The following is a 12975-nucleotide window of genomic DNA, read 5'->3' on the forward strand; positions in this document are numbered from 1 at the left end:
TACACCATTGTGTTTATATCTCCAATTACACAACAATGAATGAATCTGCATTTTACAAAAAGTAAATTTATTACCATTAAAAGGCTTTTCGGGGTTTGTTATGTGTTGCTATTGTTATACTCAGTTTGTTCTAGGCTGACCTGCTTTTTAAACAAACATCCCCAAATGTACCAATTTTATGAGAAATAATCCACTACAAACGCCTGCACAAAGTGATTTGATTCACATTTAGTGCTAATATACAATCTTATTTTTTAAAAGTCTTAAAACTTTCAAGTTTATCACATGCAGTCTTTTCTCCTGCAGCTCTATGTAGCTGACAGTAACTTCAGGGAGCTCTTGAGAGACTTCATGATCCAACATTGCTGTAAAAACAGAATTGATGTAACTCAACTACTAAAGGACTCTGAGGATGCCATTCTTTGGGAAACAGTTTTGTTCACGAAAACACAAAGAGCAAACATCTTCAATATCAGAATATTTAGAGATGAAAGAGTTAACAGGGTAGATTTTGTTGAGAATTTTAAAATAAGCTTCTTTAACTTTATTAGATATGCAAAATTTACTTGGCAAAAGCTTTCCTTCAATTTACATTTGAGTCAAATGAACCCCAAAAGAATTTACCTCTAGTAGTAATTTACCTTATCAATTAAAAGACTCTAATTTATCTATTGTTACATTTTCAGTCTAAAAGGTCGATTTCATCCAGACATAAGGTGGGTTAACCACTATAACCTGTATTCAATTTTAAATGATTACTAACTAATTGTACTAATCCTATTGGGATAGCTTTAATCAAAGATTTATATTTCTTTAATGGGACAGGAATGATATGTTAAAATATTACTTACATCATCAAACAAAGATAAAATACAATTAAAATTATTATTAAACCAGAAAATAAATAAAGTTTTGCTCTTAGTATAATGAAAGAAGGCAATGATAAAAGTTAGATGGGGATAGTTAGTTTACCAGGCAGATAATTACATTTCAATAAGAAAGACAAGACACCAAGTTTGTTAAAAATGCTATTTGAAAAAAACATATTTTTAACCAGTTTACTTTAAATGTAGTCAAGGACACCTTGGGTTTAGAAAACCTGTCATCATGTCCTTATATTCATCAAGGCAGAACATTTTCACACTGTTATTCAGACTGTGACTTTCTGTATGAGACTGACATCTAGTGGACATGTTTATTATTAGACTGACACACCTGTTTGCACACCTTTCATAAACACAACCAGGAAATTCTTGAGTTCAGGAAAACTGAAACTGTTGGGCTGTTTATTTGTTTCGTCTTCTTTCTGTGAGTACATACAGTAAAATGGCAGAATCCAGTATTTCAGTGGATCAGGATCAGTTCATCTGTTCAATCTGTCTGGATCTACTGAAGGATCCAGTGACCATTCCCTGTGGACACAGTTACTGTATGAGCTGTATTACAGACTGCTGGGATCAAGATGATCAGAAGAGAGACTACAGCTGCCCTCAATGCAGACAGACCTTCAATACAAGACCTGTTTTAAATAAAAACACCATGCTGGCTGAAGTGGTGGAGAAACTGAAGAAGACTAAACGGAAAGCTGCTCGTCCTGATCACTGTTATGCTGAAGCTGGAGATGTGAAGTGTGACGTCTGTACTGAGAGAAAACACAAAGCTGTCAAGTCCTGTCTGGTGTGTCTGAACTCTTACTGTCAAAATCATTTTAAACTTCATGAAGAACTTCACTCAGGAAAGAGACACAAAGTGATAGACGCCACTGGCCCTCAACATGAGAAACCTTTAGAGATTTACTGTAAAACTGATCAGCTCTGTATATGTTATCTGTGTATGGTGGGAAAGCACAAGAATCACAACACTATACCAGCTAAAGAAGAGAGGACTAAGAAAGAGGTAAGAGATTAAAGCAATTAATGATGTTAATGTGATCAGATCTGCTCTAACTGTATATTGTGATCATGTTATTTCATAATTACATAATTAAAGATCCTTATGATTTTTAACACATAAATAAAACACATTTATTTGATTTACAGTAATGTACAACTTTTCAAATTAATCATTATTTCCACATTCAACAGAAAGAACTGAAGGAGATGCAGATAAAATGCCAGCAGAGAGTCCAGGAGAGTCAGAAGAAGCTTCAGGAGCTGAGAGATGCTGTGGAGACTCATAAGGTGAGTTTTGATCAGAAGAACAACTGCTGTCTGCTGTTTCAGATCTGTTTCAGACTCAGTTAAGACTCTCATCCAATCAGTCAGTGAGGAGTTCAGTGCTGGATAACTTTCACTGAAGTTCACTGTGTGTAACAGACTGTGTGATGTACTAGTAAGAGCTGAATGAATGCTGCTGATTCTAATGCTCCTCTCTCTGTGTGTCCTAACAGCGCTCTGCACAGACAGCAGTGGACGACACTGAGAGGATCTTTACTCAACTGATCCGATCCATTGACAGAAGACGATCTGAGGTGAAACAGCTGATCAGAGATCAGGAAAAGGCTGCAGTGAGTGAAGCTGAAGGACTCTTGAAGCGACTGGAGCAGGAGATTGATGATCTGAGGAGGAGAGACGCTGAGCTGGAGCAGCTTTCACACACAGATGATCACATCCATTTCCTCCTGGTAACAGAGATCTGAAAAACACAACAGTGATCTTTAGGAAGTGAAGAGCATGTTTTACTGAGATTATATTTTCTATGAAATGTTTCAGTGTCATCAGTTTATGTTTGTGTTGTTTGTCTTTGTGTTTGTGTAGAGTTTTCAGTCTCTCTCTGTTCCTCCTGGATCTTCAGACTCACTCAGCATCACTGTCAGCTCTCTCATCTCTTTTGATGATGTAGGAAAATCTGTGTCTCATCTGAGAGAGAAACTGAAGGATTTTTGTAGAGAAGAGATAGAAAAGATATTTGATAAAGTTACTCCTGAACCCAAGACCAGGGAGCAGTTCCTAAAATGTGAGTCTTAACAAACAAATAAACACACTGATGCTGATAAAAACATGAACAGTGATAATCTGCATTTCAGTCATTTTAAACTCCTCTATAAATATACTCTTGAATCAAACTGAATGTGCAGAATAAACAGAAAATAAATAACTGTGCTCGCCCACAATAAAACATAACTGTGATACCAAATAGCAGTTCATAAATAAAGTTTCTTATTTGATATGGCATTCAAATTTTATAAGCCATTATGTTTTCTGTCTATACTGTAAATGATCTCTGTTCACTTCTTAACACCTTGACATTCTTCAAAAACTTTTATTTTAATTATTGAAATTTACAATTTTACATAAAAACAATGTTTTTGATTTTCTCCATCAGATTATCATCACTTCACTGCAGATCCAAACACAGCATTTAAACATCTCTGTCTGTCTGAGGGGAACAGAGTGATTACTTACACTGACACAGAGCAGCCATATCCTGATCATCCAGACAGATTTGATAATAGACTTCAGGTGTTGTGTAGTGAGAGTGTGAGTGGACGCTGTTACTGGGAGGTTGAGTGGAGTGGTGCTGTGTTAATATCAGTGTCATATAAGAGCATCAAGAGGAAGGGAGGTTATGAGTGTTTGTTTGGACGTAATGATCAGTCCTGGAGTTTGTACTGCTGTGACTCCAGATATTCATTCTGGCACAATAACATTGAGACTAAACTCCCAGTAGTGTCCAGATCTTCTAGAATAGGAGTTTATGTGGATCACAGTGCAGGATCTCTGTCCTTCTACAGCGTCTCTGACACAATGACCCTCATCCACAGAGTCAACACCACATTCACTAAACCTCTCTATCCTGGGTTTAGAGTTTGGGAATCAGTGAAATTGTGTGATCTAACAATATAGATGATACAGAGAGTCTACAATTATTTTTGTTATATACATTGAACTCAGTAGTGAATAGAAATCTTCACACTGCATCTAGTAATGATTGTTAAGTATACAGGACTATAAAGTCATCAATGACTATAACAGCACAAACATCATCTCACTGTTTATATGTTTTTATGTAGAGGAATGTAATTTAGTTGCCTAGTACTTTATTTTATTTATGTTCAGCAGATATAAATATAAAGAATGTTTAGTTTTTTTTCACACTTGCTATTTGTGCATTTTTTTAAATATCATTGAGATCTGTGTGGTTTGGCGAGTGACGCTAGGGGGCGATAGAGAACAGCCTCATGCTTCATAAAACATATGAAGAAGTCACACTGCCAGCAGTATAGAAACATACAACAACTCACAGTTTTGCCTTTGTGTTTATTGTTTCTACAGGTGAGATCTGTGATATATATCTGCACAAGTCATGGTTGAGATAACGTTCATGTGTTTATATAATGTTTTACTGTGTATTAATATGTAAATTAGAGCGTAAATCTTCGCATCAGCGATTCAAAGCAATATCGCGTGTGAGTTGGCCACGAGCCAAGATCGCACGAGTGAGATGAAACAATTTAATGTGTTGGTATTTGAGAGTAAATATATATATGCAGTTCAGTATATATATATACAGTTGAATTGTTAAATAATGGATGTTACAGTTAAGGATAAATATTATGCAACCATTAATTGTTTAATGGGTTTAAGTTGGAGGCTATGTAGCAACATTATATTAGTATGTGGCATATGCATTTCATACATTTAGTGAAAATACAAGTGTTTTTGTTTTTACTTTATCTATAATTTGTAAAATCAGTTTGTAATTAGTGAAATATATGCAACGTCTGTTGTGTAATATATGCTTCATAAAACATATGAAGAAGTCACACTGCCAGCAGTATAGAAACATACAACAACTCACAGTTTTGCCTTTGTGTTTATTGTTTCTACAGCTGTGACAACAAAAATAAAAACTGCTTTATGTGACACCAGAAATCTCTCTTTTCTGTGTGGGTAACATTTACATGCAAGATTGTGTTACATTCAGTGACCGCACTGTGTACATTTATTGTGCAAATGTTTATTATAAATCTACTGAGATTTTAGAAACTAAAAATACTAAATACTACAGCAAGTACTGTATATTAGCTCTAGTATAACATGTTTTTATTACAGCATTTTGTTGTATTTTGTTGCTTTATTCAGTTAATTTTTGTATTGATGGTTAAACTGAGTCTCTCATTCAGTCTTGTGTTTATTTTTGGACTCTTGATTTATCAGCAGATTCAGCTGAATGTAACAGCTTGATAAACACAAATGTAGATGTTTCTGTATGATGCTGTCACATAGTGGATGTATTTATTTTCTCAATGACATCTGTTAGTGTTGTCAGTATATTAAAAACAACTTTGTTATTGACTTTTTGAGGCATTAGGGGATTTGTCTAAAAGTGCAGTGATATATCAATAATGTGTTTAGCAAAACAGTTTATACACAATTCATATGGTATTTATTAATGTCTGGCCACAATTTATTTAACTTTTGTATGTCTTTTTGTGTCTTCATAATTTAAACAGTAGAGCTGCTGTAAGGGGAAAACCACCTGTTGGCCCAAATGTCAGAAAACCAATCGGCATGGCGAAGGGTCCTTGTGCGTTTGGTCTTTTCCGGTACTCGCGGATGACATTTTAACATTACGTAATTTAGGTAATTTTATCTGACTCCTAAAAAATTTTTTTTATTTGTAAATAGATAATTGTGGAATTTGGATAATTTTATTTTGACTCATTATTATATTGACTTGTTCAATTCGATCTCAGTTGTTGCTTAGAATCCTTACATCAGCCGCTGCAGGTTCTCGATCACAAAACCGACCATGCAACTAGTTAAGAGTTAAGAGGTTCATCAGATCCTTATAATTAATAGCAGTTGATACTGTTGTGGCAAAAAGTCTTAGCTTGAATCTTCATAAGAAAAATACTCAGGAGACAAAGGTTCCAGGTGCCAAACAAAAATTACTTTATTCGCTCAAGCCAACAATGTGAGACAATCAATACCCCTCAAAGAGGTGCTCAAAGATCATCTGTCCTCCCAACATCCGACTCCATTTTTATACAGTAAGATCAAACACTTCTAATCTGAGATGACGTATACTCTTCTAATTGGTCTCGGTCTGCCACAATTAATTTTATTTGTTTGATGTAGCAAAAGTGCAGCTGAATCCTTCCTCATATCTAAAATGATATATTCAGCTTATTGGTTCTCATGGCCTTGGCCTAGCTTGAAGAGGTAGCTTATTATTAATATAGCAAAGTACAGCTGGACTGCTCCTCAAATCTCAAAATGACGTACTCTTGTTTGTCGGTTGTTTTGACCTTGTTTCTCATAATAATCATGGCGAGAACAATTGCGGCATAGTCGCAGGATTGCACCTGGTCTCTTTTAATTAGGAAACTGAAAACGAAAGTTAACTAATCTAAAATGACGTCTTGTTTATCGGTCGTTTCAACCTTTTCTCATACAACGAAAGTTTAAATGGGTGTCTTATAGCCTTGTGTAGAAACAATAGGCCTTAGGCCTAATATATTATTAATACAGTATATGATCAGTAATATACCCAACAAAAATATAATACGTCAAGATTTAACCCTGGTAGGTAGAGTTAACTGGTTCATCAGACCAAATAATTAAGGACAGTTGATGCACCAATGCTTAATCCTATCGATTTAAGAGTAACTGGTTCATCAGACCAAATAAATAAAATGAAAAGGGCAGATGATACGCATACTTAATCCTGTTCGTAGATTTGTGGTATACCAAAGGATACAATAAATTTACTTAGTCAATCATTAAAGGTAAGTCTGAATGAAGTCAAACATCAAAATGTATTAGCCAGGTAAGGAGATCATAATTAAAATGCCAATTAACAATCCAAATCAAATATGAAGCATAAATCAATAAACAGATTTAATCAAATGAAAGCATTGCATACCTGTCAAAAGGACGATACTCTTTAACAGTGTAGGAGATCTTGCTAAAGATTCCTGATGTAAATAAAAATACATGATGCTGTGCCCAAGACACAACATCATGGGGTTCCATTCTAAATATAAAAGATCTCCTGAACCCTTTGCAAACTTTCCTTAAATATCCAGAGAGAACAACACATTTTAATAATGATAGGAATTTGGTAGTGATTGGGTCTTGTGAACTCAGCAGCTGTACGTCATGGGTGATTGGTTCACATGTCTAAGGTGGGAGGTGTCTCTCAACATTGAGTGAACTTTGTTTAATTTATTGTTACACTTTATCATTGAATTTTGTTGTTATATAAGTGAGACCATTGCACCACTTGCACTAAAACATTTCAAATTATATCAAACATAAGAACTTAAACCCTTGTGAATGTGAAACATAACACTTTTAAGTTTACAAGCTGAGATTTAAGATGCTCTGAGCTGAGACAAGGATGAGAGGGGGAAAGAGAAACAGATTTGTGTAATCTTGGTGAGTTGTGACTCTTCTGTCTCCACACAGTGGGGTGGTTGTTTAAAGGTAGATATGAACTCTTTGAGAAAGATTTCAGATGTTGATTCAACAGGACTTAAATGTTTTAGAAAACGATTCCCTCTGGATTCAGCCATTTGAACGCTGTTTACAGCTACCTTTAGTTAAGATTTGACATCATCCTTACAGTGCTATCAATATCATGATCATAGGTTTGATTGAAGAAAATTCTTAGGGGAGAGTGGGGTGATTTGTGCCAGGGGGGGAAGTTGTTCCACCCCTTTTTCTGGAAAACCATAGAAGAAATTGGTCAAGTGACCACATAATTTTGAAAAGCCATCAATTTTACTTATCCTCAAAAAAAGAGAGACACATGGCATGAGAGGTAAGCACATTTTAGCTCCAAAAACTGTTTTTCTCCTTTCAAAGTAAAATTTCTATGATTAAGGTTTTTTGATTGTTGTGTCTAAACAATTATAGATAGGTTTGAAAATATTTCACACATGTTTTAGTGCTTTAGCAGGCTACACATTGAGTCTATGCAGTTAGCATAATGTTAGCTCTTAACTGCTGGATCATGCTAATTGTTCAGACTTGTAGGTCTGGGGTGATTTGTGCCAAAGGGCCTGGGGTAAGTTGTGCCAGAGGTGATGTGCTCAAGAAACTACCCATAGAAATGGTTGTGTTGGAGCCATAAAGTTAAATATGAATTTAATATTGTAAATATAATGTTTTCAATCTCAATGTTCATGTTCACTTGTTTTATGGTGTTTTGTGCTCCCCTGTGGTGAATGGGAAAAGTAACACCTGCCTTGGCACTTCCTGTAGGTAGCCATATTAGACAGGAAGTGATGTGGCAAGGGCAAGTGGGAACGGAGATAGTGGCTGAATCCGAAATCGCATACTTACTGAGTAGGTAATGAATTTCACTGAGTACCTACTTAAAGAACGCTAAGACAGTACGTACACTTGCGTTAGTATGGACAGCATCCACCATATTGACGTTATCATGTGACCAGTGATGCCACAGTTACTTTGAAAAAGTAATCTGATTACTGATTACTGATTACTCCTTTAAAAAGTAACTAAGTTACTTCACAGATTACTTGATTTTAAAAGTAACTAAGTTAGATTACAAGTTACTTTGTTAGTTACATTCCAGTAGCTGCCAACACCCCCACTGCCTCAACATTAAAAATGACAACCGGTTTTGCCAACACTCACTTTATTGGAAGTGCATTTTTAACAGTAACGTCAACAATGTATCTCCTGACATTTTAAGTTGAACTGTTGTGTTTTAAAAAACTAAAAGATATATATATATATATAGAGTCTTTCTTGACTTCACTAAACATAAATAGGGGTGAGCAGGGGCCCTTTTCAGAAAAACTTAATTTTAAAAGTTAATGTTTTAGACAGAGATATATTTTTTGCTGTGGTCAATAACTCACAAGTGTGGTCTATCAAAACCAGCTGGAATTTTGAACAAATGTAAAACGACTTCTGTATAATTTCACTTTAAACAAGAGTAGTGAATTGTTACTTTTGACCTTGACAGCAGGGACGAAAGTAACACACAGGTGGGTCAAAAGTAACACAACAAAACATGATGGATTTTTGTGTTACACTTGTTTTTATTAAATATATATTACTATGACCTCTTTAATATGTAACTGCAAACTTATTTTGTCATTTATCTTTGTAAAAAATAATTAAATTACATTTTTATTTTAAATTTCAGTTTTATCAAATGTTTCAAAAGCAACCAACAGTACAAACTTAATTGCAGAGACTAAAAAAAAATTCAATAGTTTGAACACTATGAAAATAAAATTAAATCAAATTAGAATAATATCAATTTTTTTACCATATTATACACAGTATTAGCAGCGGGACAAAACTAACAAGTGTTACTTTTGACCCGACAGGATCTACTTACTCTATAAACTCGACTTACTTTTATTTTGAAAAACTGAGAAGTCTTCAGGATGTTATATACTTTGTAGATTTATCAGTATTGTAGCACATGAAACGAGAAAACAACGCGTTGTAAGAAAAAAAGACCGCTTTTGGAATGTACTCATCATGGTTGAAAACACAGTTCTGGATCTACACGTGGTAATCGGTGAGTAAATAACGCGATATTTGTCAACTCTTTCAGAGGTTATGTGCTAATATGCTGTCATAGTGAGATTTAGATGTTATCAGGGCTCGGAGAAAATCGCTTTGTTACTTTCGTTCTTCAACTCTCCCACACTTACTGGTTTTGCACTGAAGTCCAGCTTTTGTTGTTTGGGTGGATGAACTCTTCTCTCTCTATTGTACGTTGTTTACGTTTGTGTCGCTTACACGTGACCTGAATTGTCCTCGTGCTGAAAACGTGACTTGTCGCACACCTGACTTCACTTCCCGAGACGCAAGAAGAAATATACAAGAAAATATATATTTTACTAAGGAAAATTTCAAAAATAGTAATGCACAGTGACTTGGATAAGTAACTTTAATCTGATTACTGGTTTGGAAATATTAACGCGTTAGATGATTACTCGTTACTAAAAAAAGTGGTAAAATTAGAGTAACGCGTTACTAAGTAACGCGTTACCGGCATCACTGCATGTGACCTATAACGTAGTAGACTTGTTAGAGTTAATGTGGAACCACAAGAACCGACAGGAGGACGACATCACAATAACACAAGAGCGACTCAAAATCAGACTTCTCCATATGATTTCTGGAATTGCTCTTACGGTACTTTGATGTCGAACAAACCTAATAACAGGCATTAAAACGTATGCGTTTGTATGACGGACAGGTGCACTAACACCTGATTGCATCAGTAACTTGACAACTCTACTACTGTACGGTCTCTGTCAGTGTTACAGCGATAAACACCTTTGTTTTCTCCCGCATTGACTACTGTAATGCTCTACTAGCAGGTGTATCAAAAAAATACTCTAAATAAGTTACGGTACGTTCAAAATTTGGCTGCGAGAATCCTGACAAGGACGAGATCGAGGGAACATATCACTTCTATTTTGGAGTCTTTACATTGGCTCCCTGTTAGCTTTCGTGTAGATTTTAAAGTTCTTATGCTCACTTATAAGGCTCTCCATGGCCAAGCACCTCACTATCTATCAGAACTCTTAAAAGTCTACACACCAGGGCGCGCACTCTGCTCTTCTGATTTAGATCTTCTTGCTGTCCCTCCTACACGCATGTGTTCTATGGGTGATAGGGCTTTTTCCACCTATGCCCCAAAATTGTGTCTATTTGTGGCGGCCAGTGTTGATTCTGTGACAGATAAATCAATGTATGGGAAACACTGAATTATTCCATAGATTCCAGTTCTGCATGCTTACCATCAGTAATTGTTGTTTGGAGGATCTCAGAGATCTAATAGATGTATTTATGCTCACGAGTTCACAGAGATAAATAGGAGCTGAACCAGTCAGAGCTTTAAAAACAAAAAGTACGATTTTAAAATCAATTCTATAACGGGCCCAGCAGCCAATGCAAGGAGAGCAGTACAGTGTTGATATGATCAAACTTCCGAGTACCAGTCAAAAATCTGGCAGCTGCATTTTCGACCATCTGAAGTCGATTTATATTAGATTGACTTATTCCAATATAAAGGGAATTACAATAATCCAGCCGAGATGACACATATGGATGGATCACCCTCTCAAACTCTGGAAAAGTAAAAAAGCTCTTGGCTTTAGCTTACAATCTTAGTTGAAAAAAAACCAACTAGATTTAACTACAAAGTTTATCTATTTGTCAAATTTGAGTGAGGAATCGAATATGACACCCACATTTTTTGTAGAGGGTCTTTCATAGCAGACCAATTCTCCCAAATCATAATCAAAGGTGCCTGAAGGCTCAAAAACCATGACCTCTGTTTTGCTTTCATTGAGGTGCAGAAAATTTGAAGAAAACCAAGACTTAATATCAGCCAGACATGCAACTAATGATCTTTAAGCTGTTTTGTCATTATGCTTCAAGGGCAAATAAATTTGGGTGTTATCAGCATAAAAATGAAATGACAGCTTATGCTTGGTAAAAATAGACCCCAAAGGAAGCATATATAATGAGAACAAAACAGAAGCCAAAATGGAGCATTGAGGAACTCCAAACATCAAGGCACAGCATCACGACAAACATCACGACAAACAGAAAAAGTCCTATCTTCAAGGTATGATTTAAACCAGTCCAGAGCACGACCTTTGATGCTCACATATTGTTCTTGGCGTGAAATAAGGATTTTGTGGTCGATGGTATCGAAAGCAGCGCTTAAATTTAAAAGTAGAAGTATCCTTGAGTCCCCACTGAGTCTAAAGATAACAAAATATCGTTTAAAACTTTTAAAAGTGCAGACTTAGTACTGTGATGCTTCCTGAATCCCGATTGAAATTTTTCAAAAATATTATTTGACTCTAAAAAGCTCTGCAATTGTTATAAAACAACCTTTTCTACGGCTTTAGAAATGAAAGCTAAATTTAAGATAGGTCTATAACTTGATAAGGATAGAAAATTGGATTAAAAATTGCATGTTTAAAATGTTTTGGAACAGTTGCTGTCAGAAGATACTTATTCATTATAGCTAAAATACTTGGTCCGACAACATCAAAGACCTGAAGAAAAAAAACGAGTTGGAACAATATCAAGTGGGCATGTAGTGGGTTTCAACTGATTAAATATATCTTGAAAAAAGCTTAAAGATATTGTCTGTAATTCCTTAAAAATGTGAATACGGAGATGCGGGACAGATAGGTCATAATTTGAAGATACTATGTGCTGTCTTATGTCAACTATTTTATCTGTAAAAAAACTAAGAAAATCATCACATACTGCAGCTGAGGTATTTAAGCAAACAGCATTATTTGGATTGATAACAGAATTTAATGGAATGAAATGGAATTAAACAATGTAAGGTGTTCATCTACATTTGAATTCTAGGGACGAATCAAGGTTATACATCAAACAGGCCTCCTTAAAATAAACAGCAAAATTATCACTAGATGAAGGTTTAAAATGCCGAGTTTGCTGTGATAACTTCTTGAAATTCTTGAATTGAGTTTTTCAGAAATCTAAGTTTGGAAACTGAAATGCCATGTAAAAATACAAGGTCTAAGGTATGGCTTTGTTTGTTAGTGGGACCATTTACCACTGGAAATAAACTCCAGAGAGTCAACCAGACTAAGAAAATCTTTAGCCAGGGGTAGAGGTTAGGAGAACCTTCTGGGAATGTTCCCTGTTGGTTATTCAGGAAAGTTTTCTTAACGTAAATAGAACGTTCTCTGTTCAGATTCCGGGAACATTTCTTGTAGGTTCTATTTACGTTAAGAAAACTTTCCTGGCTAACCAGCAGGGAACATTCCCAGAAGGTTCTCCTAACCTCTACCCCTGGCTAAAGATTTTCTTAGTCTGGTTGACTCTCTGGAGTTTATTTCCAGAAATTGTTAGCTGGGGACAGCCGCTCACTGATCCCCCTATATTTTTGAAAATGCTAGACATAGTTGGACTTACCAAACAGGTTGAGCACTTATATACTGTATTGAGCAGAGAGGCTGCACAGTTTGACCAGCGGGAA

At 35.6% G+C, this 12975-nt stretch overlaps 1 protein-coding gene across 1 annotated transcript; it reads left to right on the forward strand.

Annotated features, from left to right (window-relative positions):
• The first annotated feature begins 20 nt into the window (after positions 1-20).
• Positions 21-4764, forward strand: LOC129443132 (tripartite motif-containing protein 16-like protein). Its single transcript, XM_073856516.1, has 5 exons — positions 21-1896; positions 2085-2180; positions 2390-2623; positions 2757-2955; positions 3325-4764. Exons 1-5 carry the CDS (start codon positions 1327-1329, stop codon positions 3843-3845), a joined length of 1620 nt encoding a protein of 539 aa, XP_073712617.1. The 5' UTR covers positions 21-1326; the 3' UTR covers positions 3846-4764.
• The last annotated feature ends 8211 nt before the right edge of the window (positions 4765-12975 follow it).

Source organism: Misgurnus anguillicaudatus, chromosome 2 (assembly GCF_027580225.2).
Source record: "Misgurnus anguillicaudatus chromosome 2, ASM2758022v2, whole genome shotgun sequence".
Lineage (NCBI taxonomy): Eukaryota > Metazoa > Chordata > Actinopteri > Cypriniformes > Cobitidae > Misgurnus > Misgurnus anguillicaudatus.

Bases quoted from the DNA above. Each gene is read 5' to 3' on its own strand.
- LOC129443132 (XM_073856516.1), top strand. From the start codon at position 1,327: ATGGCAGAATCCAGTATTTCAGTGGATCAGGATCAGTTCATCTGTTCA. The intron at 2,181-2,389 runs GTGAGTTTTGAT...GTGTCCTAACAG, and splicing joins ATGCTGTGGAGACTCATAAG to CGCTCTGCACAGACAGCAGT. The intron at 2,624-2,756 runs GTAACAGAGATC...GTGTTTGTGTAG, and splicing joins ATCACATCCATTTCCTCCTG to AGTTTTCAGTCTCTCTCTGT.